The 19,014-nt window shown below is 38.4% G+C and overlaps 1 protein-coding gene across 2 annotated transcripts in view; it reads left to right on the top strand.

Moving 5' to 3' along the window:
- The first annotated feature begins 4,614 nt into the window (after positions 1-4,614).
- Zc2hc1a (zinc finger C2HC-type containing 1A) overlaps positions 4,615-19,014 on the top strand; it is a 40,278-nt gene continuing 25,878 nt past the window's right edge. For both annotated transcript variants that reach the window (XM_059253960.1, XM_059253959.1), the window contains exons 1-3: positions 4,615-4,724; positions 16,389-16,465; positions 18,809-18,925. In XM_059253960.1, coding sequence (XP_059109943.1) covers positions 4,709-4,724; positions 16,389-16,465; positions 18,809-18,925 — 210 coding nt within the window. In that variant the 5' untranslated portion in view covers positions 4,615-4,708. The remainder of the gene's footprint in view (positions 4,725-16,388; positions 16,466-18,808; positions 18,926-19,014) is intronic.

Raw genomic sequence — 19,014 nt, 5'->3', positions numbered from 1 at the left:
GGGAGTAGTGATGAATACTTAAAATCCTAGCACTTAGAAGACTGTATGTTCAAGGCCAGCCTCAGCCACACAGGCCAGACAGGGCTTCACAAGACATTGTCTCAAAGAAAAATAAAAAAAATAAAAATTATAAGTAAACAGAATTGTATAGTAAAATGTTGTTTACATACATTAAAATCATAAACTCATAAAACAGCACCATTTATGTTAGAAGAGATCACTCACACACACAGGTTTCTATGACTTCAAAGCAGTGGTTCTCAACCTTCCTGACACTGTGACCCTTTAATACAGTTCCTCATGTTGTGGTGATCCTCCACCATAAAATGATTTTCATTACAACTTCATAAGTGTAATTTTGCTACTGTTATGAATCAGAATGTAAATATCTGTGCTTTCTGATGGTTTCTGGGGGGGAGGGATCATGACCCACTGATTAAGAACCACTGCTTTAAAGCATTGATGTAGTATAATGGTGTCTAATAGTGAGGGTGCTTTAACACAGAGTTAAAAAGAGAATGAAGGACAAGATTGCAAAATTTTTAGAAAGATATTTTAGAATATAGAATTAATTCAATTCCTTGTAACTGGCATTAAAATATATAAATCCTATTGCCTGAACTACTAGAAAAATATTATACAATAAGAAACATGTATACACGCACTACCCTTGTTTCTTTATTCTTTCCCAGAATGTGTCAGGCTGACATGGTATTCCTAATAAAGCTTATACCATTATGTTTTTGGTGGTCTCTACCTCTCCAATGATACTCTTCAAGATACAATTTAACTTCTGCATCTTATACATCTTTTAAATATTTCCATTCATAAAAGTATCTAAAGCAAATTGTTTCCAGACATTGTTCCATGACATTTAAGACTTAGCTCTGCATCATGTCTTATGCAGGACTCCCTCTACTTGGTATGAACTTCCCAGAGATCAGAGAGATATATTTGAAACTCCCTGCCATGTCTAGAGTATTGGAGTGCACACAGGGAGATCCCAATGAACATCTAATAGATTTGCAGTAGCAATTTTAAATCTATTTGAAGTTCTTGTTGTAAGAGATGGATAGGTGGGATCCTAATAGGAGGTTGAAAGATGCAGTGTTTTCTGTGTAGAAATAAGTTAGCAAGTAGAAGGGAATGGAAGATACTTCTCTAACTGCTAACAGAAAGGCATGGATCTCTTGTCCACTGAGAAGGATACAGCTATACATCAGCAGAAAGAGATGAAGCTGGCTTTAGCTTGCTCGTTATCAAAACTTCCTTTCTTACTTGGTGTCGTCTTGCCTAGGATACCCTTTTCCTCGACAAATTCCCATCTCTTACAGTATGCTTTTCATTCCTGATTGTTCAAAGCAATAATCAACCATTCCTACTTTTTCCTGAACATTTAATGGATTTTGCCTTTTACTTCAACATCAAAGAAACCTTACCCAGTTCAAAATTTGCATCTTAAGTCTACAACAGCCCCCTCCCCGCACTTATAAGTACCATGTTTCTTTTTATTTAATACTGAAATATATAATTTGCTTATGATTACCTAATGCATATATTATTTTTTGAATACCAAATCGCAGGTCATTCACCATGGTGCCACAGATGCGAGAAATGCCCTCCATAGTGAAGCTGATTAAACGAAGCTGTGTTTTCTCACTGAGATTCAGAATCTCATTCAGCTGCACTGTGCAAACGATCTGAATGAGAACCAAAGGCTGGCTTTTGAAAAGGAACTTGAACTTTGTGTGAGATCCAACAAAAAGCTGGAGCTTCCAAACACAAAGCTATGTGTAGCTGACTTAGTTCCACGGAAGGTAAAGAAGGGCAGTGTAACAGCTCCAGTGAATGTGACAGACGGGAACACAATATGAAGTGACCAAATCATAGATTTGAAGTAATAAGACACAGTAGAATATCTATTTCATCTACTTCCTACTTTGGGGGTCTGGATCAGGGCAGACAAATATTTTTCTAACTTAGTTTTCCCTTTTGTGTGGTAAGAAAATGAGAAAAGTCCCATTATCAACTACTTACTAACATCACTTGGTAGCTAAAATAGAATACAGATTACAGCTTAGAATCATAAGAGAAAAAACCTGAGGCATTCACTTTTGCATCTGGCTAGTAGAAAGGTGAGCCTGAGGCCTAAAAGGTAATCAATAAATGTTTGCTAAATGAATGCACGAGGAAACAGCAATGGACTACAGAGACGTGACATCAGAGACATGTGCCAAGAAGGAAGATATTCACAATGCAGGCTTTCAGGGGGCAGGGAGAGGAACACAGGCAATCAGAGAGGACTGTGTCTTCTTTATGTTGGAGCTGGTACTGGGGGATAGCCTCAGGAGGTAAGATGGCTGTAACATAAAAGCGCTGGGAGTCCAGCACTGCAGAGGAGACCGGCAAACATGATTTTAGAATTAAGATCCAGTATAGAAGTGTCTATCCAAATGCGTATTCAGCCACATGTCTGAATGCTTGAACTCTTATTTGCTGCAGGAAGGAGACAAGGCAGGGGAGAGAGACATAGGATATCATGGTAGGCTTCAGTGTTACACCCAGCAGAGACTAAATCCAGGCTCTACTAGTCATTCTGGCACAGATATTGACAAAACATTAATCGCTCAGACATCTAGAAGATGGTTTTAATTTTGAAAACTGAAGATTGTAGGATGTATGCTGTAGACCTGTTTTGCAGATTGAATGTATGGATGTATGAGGGGCAAAACATACTTCACATGATATATTTTTTTTCCTTTTTATTATTAATGTGCTATATGGTGATGCATGTAAATACACATGCGCATGTGCCATGGCTCTCACATGTGGAGGTCAGAGGACAACCTAGGAGTTGGTTCTCTCCACTGCCGTCTCTGGAGAGCAGGCTCACAAGGCCGGGTTTGTACACTAAGTGCTTTTCCCTAAGTTGACTGGCCTGCCTCACAATGTCCTTTGTTGTTGTTGCTATTTTTATTATTGTAATTAATGTTACTGCAGATTTATGGTCATAAGGTTGTATCCAATCACCTAAATATTTGTCTTAACTTCAGGGGAAACACTTGCAATTTGCAAATAAGTGGCTTCTTTAATTTCATATTTTCTTTATGTATATTTTTCCCCCTTTGATATTCTTGTAAAAGCTGCCCCAACCCCATCTGATTTTGTTTTAGAAGCACCGAGGAAGAAAAAGCCGCATAGGCTAGCTAAGTTGCCCGCGTGGCGGTCACCAGGCTGTCTTGGCTTAGAAACTCATAAGTAAGGAAGGGCCAGAGTAGAACCAGGGAAGGACTCATGAGACAACTCCCGAAGGGGATGTTTCCTGCATAATTCTATGTAAGAGACGACTCTACTGCATTCAAATGCACTTCGAGCATCTTCTCAAAGACAAGACTCCTTGGGGTTTACTTGTTTAACAAAACAAAACCTGAGCCCACGCCTTTAATCCCAGCACTTGGGAGGCAGAGGCAGGCGGATCTCTGTGAGTTCAAGGCCAGCCTGGGCTACAGAGTGAGTTCCAGGAAAGGCGCAAAGCTACACAGAGAAACCCTGTCTCAAAAAATCAACCAAACAAACAAAAAACCCAACAAAACAAACAAACAAACAAAAAAACCAAAAAAACAAACAAAACGCGAGAGTTCCCTGTTTATTAAATGTATACAGAATTAAGACAGGATAACCTTTGAATTGGACAGATCAATAAGAAAGTACTGTAAGGTTTGTAAAGGACAAAATAATAATGGTAACTTACCAACACATACCTTGGAATCAGCAAACAACAGGGTTTATTATAGCTAAGCAAATTTTCAAAAAGTTGTAGTCTGGAGGAAAATGTGTTAAACTGTGAAGCAAAACCATTAAAATGGTTGTAGTTCCTTTTGAGTGTTCTTCACCCCCACGTTTTGATTCTGACAGAAACAGGCCTCCTTGTGCCTCTGGTAGGCTGGCTTCCCAGTTTAAACTCCTCAGTACAGCGTCGTTTTGATGAGATGTAGAACTTGCTTAGTTCTAAGGAGAGCAGGCTGAATGTAAGTGCCCTGCTGGGCAGGGGAAGGTTGTGTGAGCACAAAAGTTTCACTTCTAATTTTGGGCCCAACTTTTTATGCTGAGGAAATTGTTTTCAAAGTTTAGCACAGCCTCAGTTTCACAACCCCAGACAGAAAATAAATCCACCTAGGAGACATTGTCTGTGTCTATAAGAAAAAAAAAAGGGGGTGGGGTGGGGGCTGCGGGGAGCTGTGTCTGCAGAGCAAGTCTAGGGGATGTTTGACTAAAAAGGGAACCCTGGAGGATGTGGGACCTAGGCTCCTTTAGATTGCTACAAGAGCCACTCGGTTCCTAGAGACCGCAAAAAGACATCCTTGTTTTGATTGGAGATGAGGAGCTCCAGAGGTGCAGAGGTATTCTAGGCAGGAAAGCAAGGTGGGGGGTAAATGCTGCTGGGTGGAACAAAGGCGTGGCAGCATCTCAGGAATGCCGAGTGAAGCTGCGACTGCTCCCAGGGAGGGCTGCTGGAAAAACCTTGGTGTAGGGAGCGTTCTCCCTGGAGACCGCCCGAGGCGCGGCCCCGCCCTCCGAAGCCCCGCCCCAGCTAGCGTGGACCAATGGGAGAGCTGGATGTTAGCGTGTGGGAGGCGCGGCTGGGTTGCTACAGCCAGAGCTGGGCGGCGGCGGCGGGCGCTGCCGGAGGAGCCCGAGGCGGTGCGCCATGGAGGGGCTGGAAGGTGAGATGCCAGGGGATGCGGCCGCGGGGTCGAGCGGGTCGGGGCGACAGGGGCCGGGACTCCCGGGGCCAGTGCGGCCGGACGGCACTGCGGCGAGGTCCCCGCGCCCGCCGATGCCGGGGCCGGAGCGGTGACCGCGGGCTGCCAGCGGCGCACGGTCCGCGGCTTCCCCGCGGGGTCGGAGCCCCCCGTCCTCTCTCCTGCAAGGCCTTCCCACCATTTTCGGGTCCTTCCTGACCCCCGAGTCTCCTTTGGGGAGTCAGCGTCCCTGGTCCGGTTTTATTATCTTTGCAAACTGTATTCTCGGTTAAGGTTCGCGAGGTCCGGGTCGCCAGCCCCTGCTGGCCCCTCAGGACTCGCCCCGCCTCCTGCGAGCTCCCGACACACACCTTGGGCATGCCTGGGTGGCCTTCCTTCCATTTCTACCACGTCCTGGTCGGAGGGATGCCAGAGCATCTCCAAGGAAGTGTCCCTGGCCAGTCCTACACCGCGAACAATAGCTCCAGCCTGATGGTTTATTCACGAGGACTGACTAGGGAAGAGCCAGCTTTGGTTCCTTATCTTCCCTTTTTCCTGGTGGTGTAACCATGGCTTCAGATTTTGCTTTGTTCCCAATTCTTTCACTTTTTCTCCCTTTTCATCCATTTTAATCCCGTCTGAGGACAACATTCGCTTAAAAAACAAAAGGAGGAAAGAAAACAAAAAAACAACCTAGCAGTGGTAGCAACAGCTTCAAGATTAAAAAAATGACAGTATACATTTATGATAAACAAGCTTTCAGAATTTTTGGATCCTGTTTTTTTTTTTTTTTCTTAAAAAAAAATTCCACCACTTAACGTACTTGGAATGAGCAGGGGCACCGAGCCCTTCATTTTCTTGTATTAAAGATAGTTATTTCAGGACGTGATATGAAGTGAAAAGTGGTAACTGATAACTTTTTTCAGTGATTTAAGTGCACCAGAAAGAAAATGCAATAATATGATTATGGATTTTTATTTCATAGTTTTATTTTGCAGTGAAGCCCTCACCAAACACCTTGAAGGCGATAAAGAATTCCAGTTGACCACATATGGGCCCAGCTCCAGTTTATTATGACCTGCAAAGGTCTTGATGTACCATTCAACTTTACATGAAATGAGAAATTGTAAAGACTTCTTTTCAAAAATCTTTTTTGGGAGCCTCTGCAGGCAGCTTATTTTAATTATTTAAAACTATACTGGTGTAGAGACTATATATAGAAAACAGGGCTGAAACATGGGTTCCAGAATTTTTATAATGTTATAGTGCATGAAGAGTGTTTTAGAACACTTCCCAGATTTTTACTGATCAACATTTACTGTGGAAGAAATATTCACCCAATGTTTCATTTACTCATCCTATTCATGCAAAGAATAAAAGTATAGCCAAAGCTCTACCCATTCTAAGAATCTTTACATTTTAATCTGTGCTAATATTGGTGTTGCAATCTAAGTCAGAAATTTTGAAAATATAATTGAAAACTATCATAATATTCAGTCGCCTGTGTGTGTGTATAAAATATACGGATCCTGTTGTAATATGGAATGAGCATGATTTCTGAGTCTGGTTTGTGTCAAACAGTACCAACCCTTTAACTCTTTGATTTTTTTTTTCTAACAAAATAGGATGCCATCATTAAATGTGTTTAATTGTAATGATTTAGGTTGAAATATAAGAAAATAGTTCTTCTTGTCTGGCAGAACAGCTGAATATTGGCATTTTCAAGTAGTTCAACATAATAAAAGCTCAGAGTGTTCTGTTGAGTGGAAAACTGTGCGCTTTTTTTGGCTTCAACCCCACCCCACCCCCACCTTCCTTAAAAAAAAAATCAGTTCCTATTACATCACATTTTGCAGACTTCATTCATTAATTTATTTACCCACACTTTTACTTTGTAAGTTATTTGATAGCTTTCCTCTTTTTTTAAATTCATAGGACAGTGTATTGTATAAAATATTCACGTTTGCTTACTGTATCTTTGTCATTTAGCAAAAATATTCTTTAACATTTGACTTACATTTTTAGTTAAAAGTAGTTACTGGTCTCTTGAAAAAGTTCTTTCAAAGCTATTTTTACTCTTTTAAAGTAAATGTTTGTTGCTTACTTATAAATCATATACCATTTACGTTATTTTTGATCTTCTATGACTTTTATGTCTCTGGAATTGTCACAAAGTGAATTATTAAATTGCATACTGTATTTTAAACCAGTGTTGTTATAATTTTGTATAACCCATAGCAGAACTTTTGCACAGCTTGAGTGATTAGAGAAAAGCCTTTGATCCCTTTTTCTGTGAAAGTGTACCCTGGATGTACCTAAGGAGCTTAGAAGTCATTTTAGAGCTGGGGACTTCTAATATTTTACAAGTTTTATCATCTGTAAGATTGAGGTGATAAAGTCTAAGGTTTTGTCCTTACAGACAGTATTGTCATTGCCTTCCTAATATCCTAAGATATAACAATTATGGCAGACATTAGGCAGGCCAATCCTCTTCTGGATTGCTGCATTTATTATCTTAGTATTGCTCTTCTGTATTGTCACACCTACCTAGTGGAAGTCTGCCATCATGCTTTGTTAATGCTTATCTTTTGTTTTAACTTAGTATGAATGTGTACTGGTTTACTGAATAACTATTCATCTTAGTAGCGTTCACCTATTTGTCATTGCTGTGGCTTTTGTTTGATGCCGAGTTGGAATTCAGGTATTTTAATGGCCAGAAAGGTTCAAAGAAGCTTTTATCTAAACTTTTGTTTTCTTGTTGTCTTTGTTTCTTGTTGTCTTTTTTATTTTTTCTCTATGATTTGGGAATGTATATTTTTTGAAAATTTATTTTTGTGTATGAGTGTTTGGCTTACATGTATGTACATGCCCTATGTCTAATGCCTAGTGCTGACAGAGATCAAAAGGAAGCATCAAATCCCCTGGAACTATAGCTACTGACCGTTGTGAACTCCCATGTTGATACTGGGATTGGAACCCTAGGTCCTTTGCAAGAGCAAAAGTACTTGCTAGTACTCTTTATAAACCATTTGGCCATCTCTCTAATCCACAATTTGGGCATATTATTCAAATCAGAATCTTAGTTATCTCAGTATAAAAAGCAAAGCTAGCCGGGCGGTGGTGGCGCACGCCTTTAATCCCAGCACTCAGGAGGCAGAGCCAGGCGGATCTCTGTGAGTTCAAGGCCAGCCTGGGCTACCAAGTGAGTTCCAGGAAAAGGCGCAAAGCTACACAGAGAAACCCTGTCTTGAAAAACCAAAAAAAAAAAAAAAAAAAGCAAAGCTATTAAACATTAAACCTCACCCTCACTGACTCTGTTAAGTGTTAAACATGCACAGAAAAATAACATAAGTTAAATGTCAGGTGCATTGAAGTACATATTTATTCAGTGGATAAAGACTAAGGAGGCATGTTAGATGCTTAAGAGTATTCAGTTATAGCTAAAACATTGCATGCTATCTCTCCTGGCCTACCAGGTGAGTCCCACATAACTGGGCCCAAGATAGACTAGAACAAAAGCAGAGACCTCAAATGCATATATACGGTGAAGATTAAAACTATGAGTTCAAGGCCAGCCTGGTCTACAGAGTGAGATCCAGGACAGGCACCAAAACAACACAGAGAAACCCTGTCTCGAGGGCAAAAAAAAAAAAACAAAACAAACAAATTTTGCAAATGTAGAGGAAATCAAAGGGAGGGTAAATTTGGAAGATAGTTCTGAGATTGGAAAATGAGCTACGACTTTTTGGTACAAGAGAGAAAAAAGATTCCTGACTTAATGACTTTGGCTTGAAATATGTTTGTGTAGTTCTTGGAAGTATCAGATTTAAAATAAACAAACCTCAGAGTTAACTTGGAAATTATTTACCTGAAAGTTTTAGTGATTATCACTAGCAAGAGGGAGCCATTGCCTAGGCAAATCATACTTAATAAAGTGAGAAAAGAAGCTACTTACAAAATCCCATGTTTTGGGGTTAGGTAGAATGGGAAATTGAATGGCGGAGTTTTTAGAGGAGTTTTAAAACTTGCCAAAAAAAAAAAAAAAGAAATGTGGGGAAGAAACAATATTTATGAAGAAACAATGAACTAGAAGAAGCTTATAGTATCTGAGTGTAGGTAGGAAATCTAGTTCAAACCTGCAAATCCTGCGTAGGTGGTGAAACCTGGGGAATTCAGGATTGGGAAGAAATACAGAAGCCTAAAGAGGAAGAACATTAAAAGTCAAAAGATTTGTGAACAGGACCTTATGCTATGAAAAAGCCTAGTCAATGAGGGTGCAAAAGAGGTAGTTAAACATGACAGTAGATTGATGGTGAGTGGTTACCTCCCATTTCTTAGTCTCTGTTACTATTAGTTTTCCCTGATCTTGTCTACTTCCCAAAGATAGCCTTGGCTATCTTTCCCATATTTTTTTTTGTGGTTAATCCCCTGACATTTCATTAGTTTCAATTCACTTTTCTCCCTAGTATTTGAAGAGTAGGGTCTCTGTAAGATTAGGGTTTTTGTTTTTATTTTATTTCATTTTATTCTTTTGCCATTAGCTGCATATGTCTTAGAACATTTTATCAAATGCAAGAAAATCAACTAGTATTTGTTGAATCAAGTAAGAGGCCTGCTTTAATTTAGTGGATAGGCTTAGAAAGTGTGCCTGTAATTGTATAGTGAGTGAGTGAGAGGGAGAGACTAACCAAACAACGTCAGTATTTGAAAATATACTACTCAGGAAATTGGTCTTAAGTATTTCTTGGGTATAAAAGGATTACTGATGAAATGAGTGTAAGAAAATACCAGCACTCTATGTCTATTTTTTTTCTTAATTGAGGAAATAAGAAAACTCATTTAACTTTGTTTAGTATAACATTTCATAAACATTTGCCCATATAATGAGGAGTTTGAGAATGATTTATGAAAAGGAGAAACAGGTTTCTGTTCAGACTGGGTAGAGAGGGAACTAAGACTAGGAAGGAACTTAGAGCAGTGTCTCTGTGTCTGCCACATCCCTTCTCAGCTCTCAGTGGATGCTTGGAACCAGCCCTCAGGTGCTGTGATTTTTATGTATGCACTTAACAAAGAAAAAATTGAGCTTGTATATTAGACATACTAAGAGATTGACAATAACTGACAATAAATTGAATAATTATACTCTGACATTAATTATGAAAATGTGGCTTTGAGAGAGCATGTCAAGATAAAAGTTAGTTTCTTGAATTGTAGTTGACTAGGTCAGTGAAACTTCAGTAAAAGAAACCCTAGATTAAGAAAATAAGTCAGAATTATTCTGAGATAAGATATTGATTGAGAGAGAGCTGGAAATCAGAGAAAGCTTGAGTGCTTTAAGAAAATTTGGGTCTTTTAAATTATATTTATTAATCCAAAGTCAGATAATTCAAGTGGTATGGAGGGTGAAGGTTATGCACAGAATAACGCAAGTGTATATGTGGAAGTCTAACATGATTTGAAAAGGGAAATTTTAAGACGTTTTGGAGATAGTAGGTCTGAAAGGAGACCGTCTGTGAAGGATCTTGGGAAGAAAGTGATATAACAAATTCAAGAGTTCTGTTACATGCTAAAAGTTGGATTCAGATGAGCTGTGGTTCTTTATAATTTATACGACTACCTGTAAGCAAATTGGTGTACAATAATGGACACCAGAATTGCTTCTGTTTTCCACAATTTCTTTTGAAATTGTTTCTCCTATGAATTGTATACATTTTAGAGTATTACAACTATTACATCTCACCAATATTATATACTAGTATTACATAAAAGTATAATTATATAAGTTTTGAATCTAATACATACTAGAACTCTTAACAGAATCAAGTTTGTGCTAGATAAGTTTTACCAAGATTGGTTTTCTGAGTTTTAGAATACTGAAGTATTTTTAAGTAAAATATTTTTCTTATATTTTGGCAATTTTATATGTATGTACAATGTATTATGATCATATCCACCCAGACTCTTCCTTCCTACTTCCCAGAGACACTTGCCAACACATCCCCATGTCTTCATATTTTTTCCTTATTATTTTAATAACCGTTGAGTCCAGGCTCAACGTATATATATGCATGTAATGTAGCTTCAGTGACTTCTAAGTGCAGTGTCCGTTTCTTTTCCAGAGAAAAGCATTTCATAGCAGTCCTTCCCATATTTCACTTGTTGCATTCTCTTAGCACCCTTCTGTGAGATATTCTGTGAGTCCTGGTTAAGCCTTCAGCAGTCACTTATTCTCAGCACTTTGACTGCTTTTGAATCTCTACATAAACTACTGCCCATTTGAGAAGAAGCTTCTCTAGCCAAGCTGAAGACAGTACTAATCTATGGATATAAATGTAAATATTTAGAACACTATTTGACAATATATCTGTTTAGTAAGACAACAGTTATAGGCTCCTTCTGGAGTCCACGGCCCTTGAGCCAGGGGCTTTTGACCAGATATATGGTACCAGTCATGAATCCATCCCGTTGATCAGGCCTGAAATCCAATTAAAAAGTAGTTGGTTTCCTCATATCCTTCATGCAACTATTGCCAGGCAAGTTGGTATAACACCTGAGCCCAGCACTGGATAAGACTGCATGTGTTTTTTCTCCCCCAGTGGCCTCCTGTGGTGGTTTGAATGAAAGTGACTGCCATAGGCTGATAGGGATTGGCACTGTTAAGTGGTGTGGCCTTGTTGGAGGAAGTGTGTTACTGAGGGTGGGCTTTGAGGTTTCAAGCCAGGCCCATTGTCACTGTCTCTTCCTACTGCCTACTGCCCCAGATGTAGAGATCTCAGCTTTGTCCAGCACCATGTCTGCCTCTGTGCCACCATACTTCTTCCTACAATGATGATAATAGACTAAACTTTGGAATCTGCAACCTAGCCCTAATTAAATGTTTTCCTTTGTGAGAGTTGCCATACATAGTGTCTCACAGCAGTTAAACCCTAAGACACCTCCAAAGCACTCTTTTGCACTATTGAAAGCTTGCCATCAGGGAAGAAGTTTTCAGGTCAGTTCTAGCTTGATGTCTACATGTCTTGCAACCAAAGGCTGTCCTGTCTTTGGCAGTAGGGTCTCACCATCTAGTAATAGTGGGTAATCAATCAAGAGCAATGGCAATATCTTCATTGGTTTATGGGCCTGTAGGACCTCTTTGACCAGTAACTAGTAAAGAAGTATCCTATATGTGGCACTGAAATTTTCATTTAATATCCCATGTCTTTTGAGGAATCATTGTCCATCCATGCAGGGTACCTGTGGCACAATAAAGTTTATTGACATGTTTCCACCAATTAATTAGTGCTTTTTTCCAACAGGGTTTGGTCTCTGCTACAATTTTCACCTCTCGAATGTCAACTCTGCCGTATTTTTATGTGCTTTAAGATTTGCTAGATTTTGGCACTGAGGAGAGCTTAGTGGAGTTTGCATAACTCAGAAAGTATGAGTATTATGTAAGGTAAAGCATTTTATTATGTGACATCCTAATTGTAAATTTTAGGTAGATTTAATGCATATTATCCATATTTGACAGATGCTAAGCTGAGCCTCTCTATATGATTAGCTACATAGTTATTTCTAGTTCAACTGATGATGGCCTCTAACAAGGAGAAAGAGTACATTTTCTTGGTATAGATCCGTTGACATTCTCAGTTCTCTGTCTGGACACTTGGAAGTGATTTCATCAGCATAGTACATACTACCTGAGGTGTTTGTTTTCCATACACATATGCTTATTCATTCTTATATCTGAGGAATTTAAAAAATACAAGAGACAGAAGTGTTTTGTTATCCATTCATATTTCCTACTAATGCAGTTGTGATGTTTTGTTATATTTTGATATGTTGTAGATAAAAAAGAGTCACATGCATCATGTAACTTAATGTCCTTATTTTATACCAGCGAGCTGCAACTTAAAGTTAGATAATATAAGACAGATTCCAGTTATTTTTCTACTGCGCTGTACTACTATTACTGTTATACCTTTTAAATGATTTCATAGAACAAAATGTAGCTTTTGGTTTTTGAGACCTAATTTATTTATCATAACCACTTTGTGTAAGTTTTTAGTAGGTCTTGGTATCAATTGATATGCACATGTTGGTAAATCTTATTTTGAAAAACCTTCCCCCCTTTTATTGAGGTTATTACCTGTGGTGATTTAAGTGAGGATGGCACCCCCATAGGCTCATATAATTTAATATTTGGTCCCTAGTTGGTTGAACTAGTCAAGAAGGATTAGAAGGCGTGGCTTCTGTGTTGGAGGAGATATGTCGCTAGGAGTAGGCTGTGAAGTTTTAAGGCCCATGTCATTCCCAGCTAGAGCTTTTTCTGCTCTGTGGTTGCTGTCTCAGCATGTAAGCTACCAGCTGCTGCTCCAGTGCCCTGACTACCTGCCTGCCGCTATACTCTCTGCCATAATTGTCATAGACTCGCCCTCTGAAACTGTAAGCCCCCAATAAACTCTCTTCTGTAAGGTGCCATGGTCATAATATCTTCACAGCAATAGAGAAATAACTGAGACAGAAGTTGGTACCAAGAAGTGGGCTATTACTCTGACAGGCCTGGCCATATTGTTTGAAGGCCTGTGGAAGACTTTGGGACCTTGAACCGGGAAAATGATGGAATGCTGTAAGGTGAGGTCCTATGGGCCATCCTAATAGGAGTTTTGAAGACAGTGGTGCTGAGAGCACTGGACTATGGAGGCGCCTCAGGAGGTTTCAAAGGAAACAATATTAACAACTGAGGTAGAGAACATTCTTACGATAGTTTAGCCAAGAATGTGGCTGCTGCTTTTTCCATTGGTCCCCTAATTTGAAGGCTTTTGGACTAATTTTATTGCTAGAAGAGCTCCCAAGACAGCCTAATATTGACTCTGTCACTTGGAAGTTGTAGTTTGGAAGTATGTAGTTTGCTTTTTCCTTTTATAGGGGGTTACCACTAAAAGATTATCTTAGTCTCAGAAGAGACTGGACTTTTAAACTGTGCTGAGACTGAAGGACTGGGGAGTTTTGAAGTTGAACAAAATGCATTTTGATATGGCCATAAGCCTCTGGAGGTTAGGGAATGGAATGTGGTAGTTTGAATGAGACGGGCCTCTATGGCTCATCATGTGTTTGAATACTGGGTCCCCAGTTGGTGGAACTGTTTGGGAAGGATGTGGTCTGCTTGTAGGAGGAGGCACATTTCACTGGGGGCTGGCTTTGATTTTTCAAAGTCCATGCCATTCCCAGTTAGCTTGTATGCTCGCTCACTCCCTCCCTCCCTCCCTTCTTCCCTCCCTCCCTCCCTTCCCTTCCCCCTCCCTCCCCCTCTGCCTTGTGGTTGTGTCAAGATGAGCATTCTCACCTACTGCCCCAGCACCATCCATGCTTACCTGCCTGCTCCCATGCTCCCTGCCATGATAGTAATGGACTTAACTACTGAAACCATAACCCCCCCAATAAACTCTTTGTTTATAAATTGCCTTGGTCATGGTATATTTACAGCAATAGAAAATTAACTAAGACATTACCATTCCCCTGCCCCTCTGAAACAGGGTCTTGCTAAGAAAGCCAAACTGGCCTTAAAAGCTCTGATCTTCACATCTTAGCCTCTCTAGGGTACCAGGATTGTAGAAGTGTATCACACAGCCTAAGATCATTTCTGCTGTGTATATTCCTTTTTATGTTTTTTTAGTGCCAGTGATTTTTCCTTAAAGACATTTTTAACATGATTGATGACTTGAGAGAATTAATTCCCCAAATTAGATTTTATTATATGGTAAACCAATGGCAGCCATTAAGTTTTAAGTTTTTTATTGAAAACATGAGAGATGATTTTATCCTCCTGGAGTGAATAGAGAAATAAATAAGTAGATAGTGCTGGATTTATGAGAGCAGTGATTCTGTTTTTCACCATTGTGCTCCAGTATGTGTCTGGTAACCAGTAGATACTCAAATAGCCATTCAGATCATATCAGTGAATTGAATTCATTTTTTTCTGAATGGTTAACTGGTAAAAGAATGTGCATATGCTGTGTGTGTGTGTGTGTGTGTGTGTGTGTGTGTGTGTGTGTGTGTATGTATGTATGTGTATAGTGTGATTAAACCTGTGGCTTTAGGCATGCTAAGCACCTACCACTAAGCCATACCTGCTGCCTCAGAAATTATGAGGTTTTGATTTGTAATGGACCTAATAAGTGGATAACTAAAGAAAGATACTTTTAAGCAAGTGAACTGTGTGAATTTTTTTAACATTTATACTGTTTAATTTTTAAATCATTGCTTCATATTTAAAAGAATATATGAAAACTCAGGAAGCTTAAAAGGTTATTAAGCATGTTCTGTTACTTTGACTTACTAATTTAAAGACATTCTTATCTTAATGAACTTACTGAGGTTCTATATGGAAACTACTTCAGCTTTCATAGTCCAGTCGGTGAGGTTCCTCTTAAGTAACCCATTTTAATGCCAGTATCGGGAGGAAAACATCAGGTGAATCTTAGATTTGCTTTTCTAATGTCAGCTTACTACCGTCCAGACATCTCACCGCCACCTGAGATTCCAAATAGTCACTGTTCACCTGAACTAGGGCAGTAGGGTACTAGGCAACTCGAGAACAAGAGCTCTTCTGTGACTGCGTTTGAGTTCCTTTTGGCTGCTCTATTTTGGATCACTATATTGTTTTTCTGTGGACTCACCTAATGACTGAAGGACATATTTTATGGAGTCAAACTGCATTTTTTTCAGGAGTTTGTTACTTTAAGCAGAACACTTTTTCTAATTTTTCTTTATATAGATAAAGAGCTTTCGTAATCAGTGAAATTTCAACAGGAAGATATGTGGGTAATTTTACAGGTTTGCAGTTCACTTTTAGAAAAGTTCAGGTGTAAAATTAAGTTTAAGTTTAATACTTAGGTAGAAAATAAAATACTTATTAAATCAGCTGCATATTTTCCCAAAGAACGTAGTTTTATTTTCTTTTGAATCATTTCAGCAATAAAATTTGTATGATGGTACATGGTAGGCTACTTTAATGGTATAAATATTGTAGCTAGCTATTCATTATTTAGTTAACTGGGACCAATTTTACCTCAATGTAAAAGTCTAATGGGTGATTATAATATAAGTATTATATGTATGTATAAAAATGAATAATTTACAGGATACTTGGAGGTTACATAACTAGATGATCTCTTTTATTGATTAATTAACTTTTTCCCAGTCTGATCACAGTATAACTAGATGATCTTAACTTTGGGAATTTATATTTTGTGTTATCTGTTGATAATAAAACAGGATTCCTTTGATTCTAGGCTCCCAGATAAGCTCAGGATGATTAACTACTCATAAGTGATAGTTCTTCATGCCTTAGAGCTGTTATTAAGTTAGATCTGATTCTGAATTCTTTGTCTTTACAGTAGACATAAGTAAAAGAAAACTATGTTTCCAACAGTATCAATTTGGTTATCCTTGGATTATCATTGTTTTGTGTGTACTGTTGTATTTCAGATCACTGATAACTCTAAGCCTTAGGCCATTTTATTTATGATTTTCCTCATTTTGAATTGTAACTTTTAAATAAGAGCTCCCAACTCACCTCTAAGACCTAAGAGAAAACATTAAAAGTTAAAATTTTGCAGTTTGAGTTGTGAAAGATTTTAATTGGATTATTTTATGTTTTAGAAAATGGAGGTGTTGTCCAAGTTGGAGAACTGTTGCCCTGCAAGATTTGTGGAAGAACATTCTTTCCATTGGCACTGGTGAGTAGGCGGAGTCTAGCCTGTGTGCATTGGAACCTAGTAGATGTGTGATCGTTTCGTGCTTGAGGACAGTTGTGCAAAAGTTATGGAGGACGCACAGGGTAATCTTTGAAGATTAGTTTCCTCTGAAAATGGCTGAACTTCTGAGCTCTGCTTTTATACACTAAATCTTCCAGCTTTGTAGGAATATTATGAGATAGAAACACAAAACACAAATTTAAGAGACAAAACTCCTCATGAATATAAATGAGACTGTATTAACAAAAATGTTATAATCTCTAGAATTTGCTTTAAAAGTACTGCATGAGCAGGATTATTTGCTAAAATGTGAGGAATTGTTGAGCAGTATAATGAATAAATACTGTCACTCTTTCTGTTTTCTTCCTGTGTTTGAAATCATCCAAAGCAAAGGTTTTGTTTTAACAATATAAAAATTCAGCTAAAAATGTGTAAATTTCATCTGCTTATCATATAAAGATTGACTAGAAACATGTTTAATTAATATTGATAAAATTACTCAGGTATGTGTAGAATAATAATTATGCCTTTGTATCTTCTTTAACCTCAAATAAAATGTGCAGTTACTAGTAATTTAATATTAATGTTTTTAAAGTATCAGTCTGCTAATTGGAGTTCTGGCACAGTCTACTGTGGGTCTTGCAAGCTACTTCTCTTAAGGATAGGGAGGAATTAATGCTTGAAAATGTTCTGATTACAGATACCTTCTAAATATTGATGGCTTTTTTGTAATCATTTAGAAATACTGTCAGTACATTCAGCAATTTCTTCACAAAGTATTTTTAAAATATGCCACTTAGTTTCTATAGAAGAAAACAAGAATCATATACCTCCTGATTTAAATATTTAATTAAATGATGTCAAAGTTTAAAACAACTGCAGTTTGTATAATAAAATTTCTAAGTGTGGCACCACATACCCTTGACATACACTGCTAACTTTCCAAGAACAAACAAATGTGAGACTACTAGAAAGTTGCCTACTAGCATTACTTTTATGATTTATGAGAAGTAGAGTCAAAAGCAGTGGTTAGCACCTCTAATCCTAACACATGGAAATCCAGGGAAGGAAGATAGCTGCAAGTTTTGAAGGCCAGCCTGAGCTATACTGTAAAACCCTGTGTCGAGAGAGAAAGAAAAAAAAGATATTTTAAAAATACATTCTAGGTGATGAAGAGATGATTCAACAATTAAGAGCACTTGTTGCCCTTGCAAAGGACCCAGGTCCTGCTTCCTGGGCCCATATTGATGGTGTTTTACAACCCTCTATAACTTCCTTTCCAGGGGATCCTACAACCTCCTCTGACCTCTGTAGATACCAGGCATGCATGTGGTACACATACGTATTTAAACGTGCATGCTCATACACATACAAGTACATCTTCAAACTTTTTATTTAAGAGCATTTGTAGTCCAGTGTTGATTGAAGTAAAGCTAAATACAAATACAAATAGACAGTGGGTTCATGATTGGCTTTAGTACTAAATGGGCCAATTCCTTCCTTTTTTCCTCAGACAGACATCCCAGTGCCCATTTCCTGAGCACTTACTGAAATGGGAACGGAACAAAGGTGCATTCAGTACACCGACATCAGTCAGCAAACTTTCTGTAGTGGAGGGAGAATTTTGTTTTTCTAGAGAACTGGTTATTTGGAGATTAGCTGAGATAAGTTTAACTATGTGTGCTTAAAATGAACAAATGAGTTAGGATTTATTAACAAAACAATTTAGATGCAGATGATTGCGTACTACAAGAAAAGTCTTAGATGAAGAAAGCAAGCTTGAGTTCTAGATGGAGGAAAAAGTTTTGAATTCTAGGAGAAAAGGGATAATTGTATGGGAAGGACACAAATCTGACCACTCCACTCGATATTTTGGGTTAGTGTTGTATTAATCTATTTTTATGTTACCGTATGTAATCCAACTACCAGTGGGGTAACTTTTGTAACCCCAAGACTGAATCAGTCTCCCCTTACATGATTTTTCTCATGTTTATGTTTTGTGTTTACTGAGGACTTTTCACTGAAGTATCTTTGAATTTTTTCATTTTTGCTTATTCTTAGCAACAGTGAAAACTGGAATATTAAGTGACTTCTGATGAAATTTTAGGATACTATTTCTTTATAGTTTCCTGAAAGGTAGGTAGGGTGTGTGTGCGTGCGTGCGTACGTGCGTGCGTGCGTGTTTTAAAGCTTAATTAAGGAAAGATAGAACTTTTTCCCTCTGGGTTTTTTAATGTGGTGTGTAAGCTGGACTGAATTTTTAGTTTTATGGTCTTCTCTTCTGTAGAAAAGAAAATATTATGCTGCATTTTTTCATTTTAACAGAAAAAGCATGGACCCATTTGCCAGAAAACTGCCACTAAAAAAAGGAAGACTTTTGATTCCAGCAGGCAGAGAGCTGAAGGCACTGATATTCCCACAGTCAAACCTCTTAAACCCAGGGTAACTATAAGCTTCAGAACACTATAAATCTTGTTACTACACTTACTGAAAAAAATCAAATGAGTAATGAATGCTATTCTGGGTAGAGT

Source organism: Peromyscus eremicus, chromosome 2, assembly GCF_949786415.1.
Source record: "Peromyscus eremicus chromosome 2, PerEre_H2_v1, whole genome shotgun sequence".
NCBI lineage: Eukaryota > Metazoa > Chordata > Mammalia > Rodentia > Cricetidae > Peromyscus > Peromyscus eremicus.
Note: the sequence above shows the minus strand (reverse complement) of the source record. Positions and strands in the feature narration are given on the sequence as shown.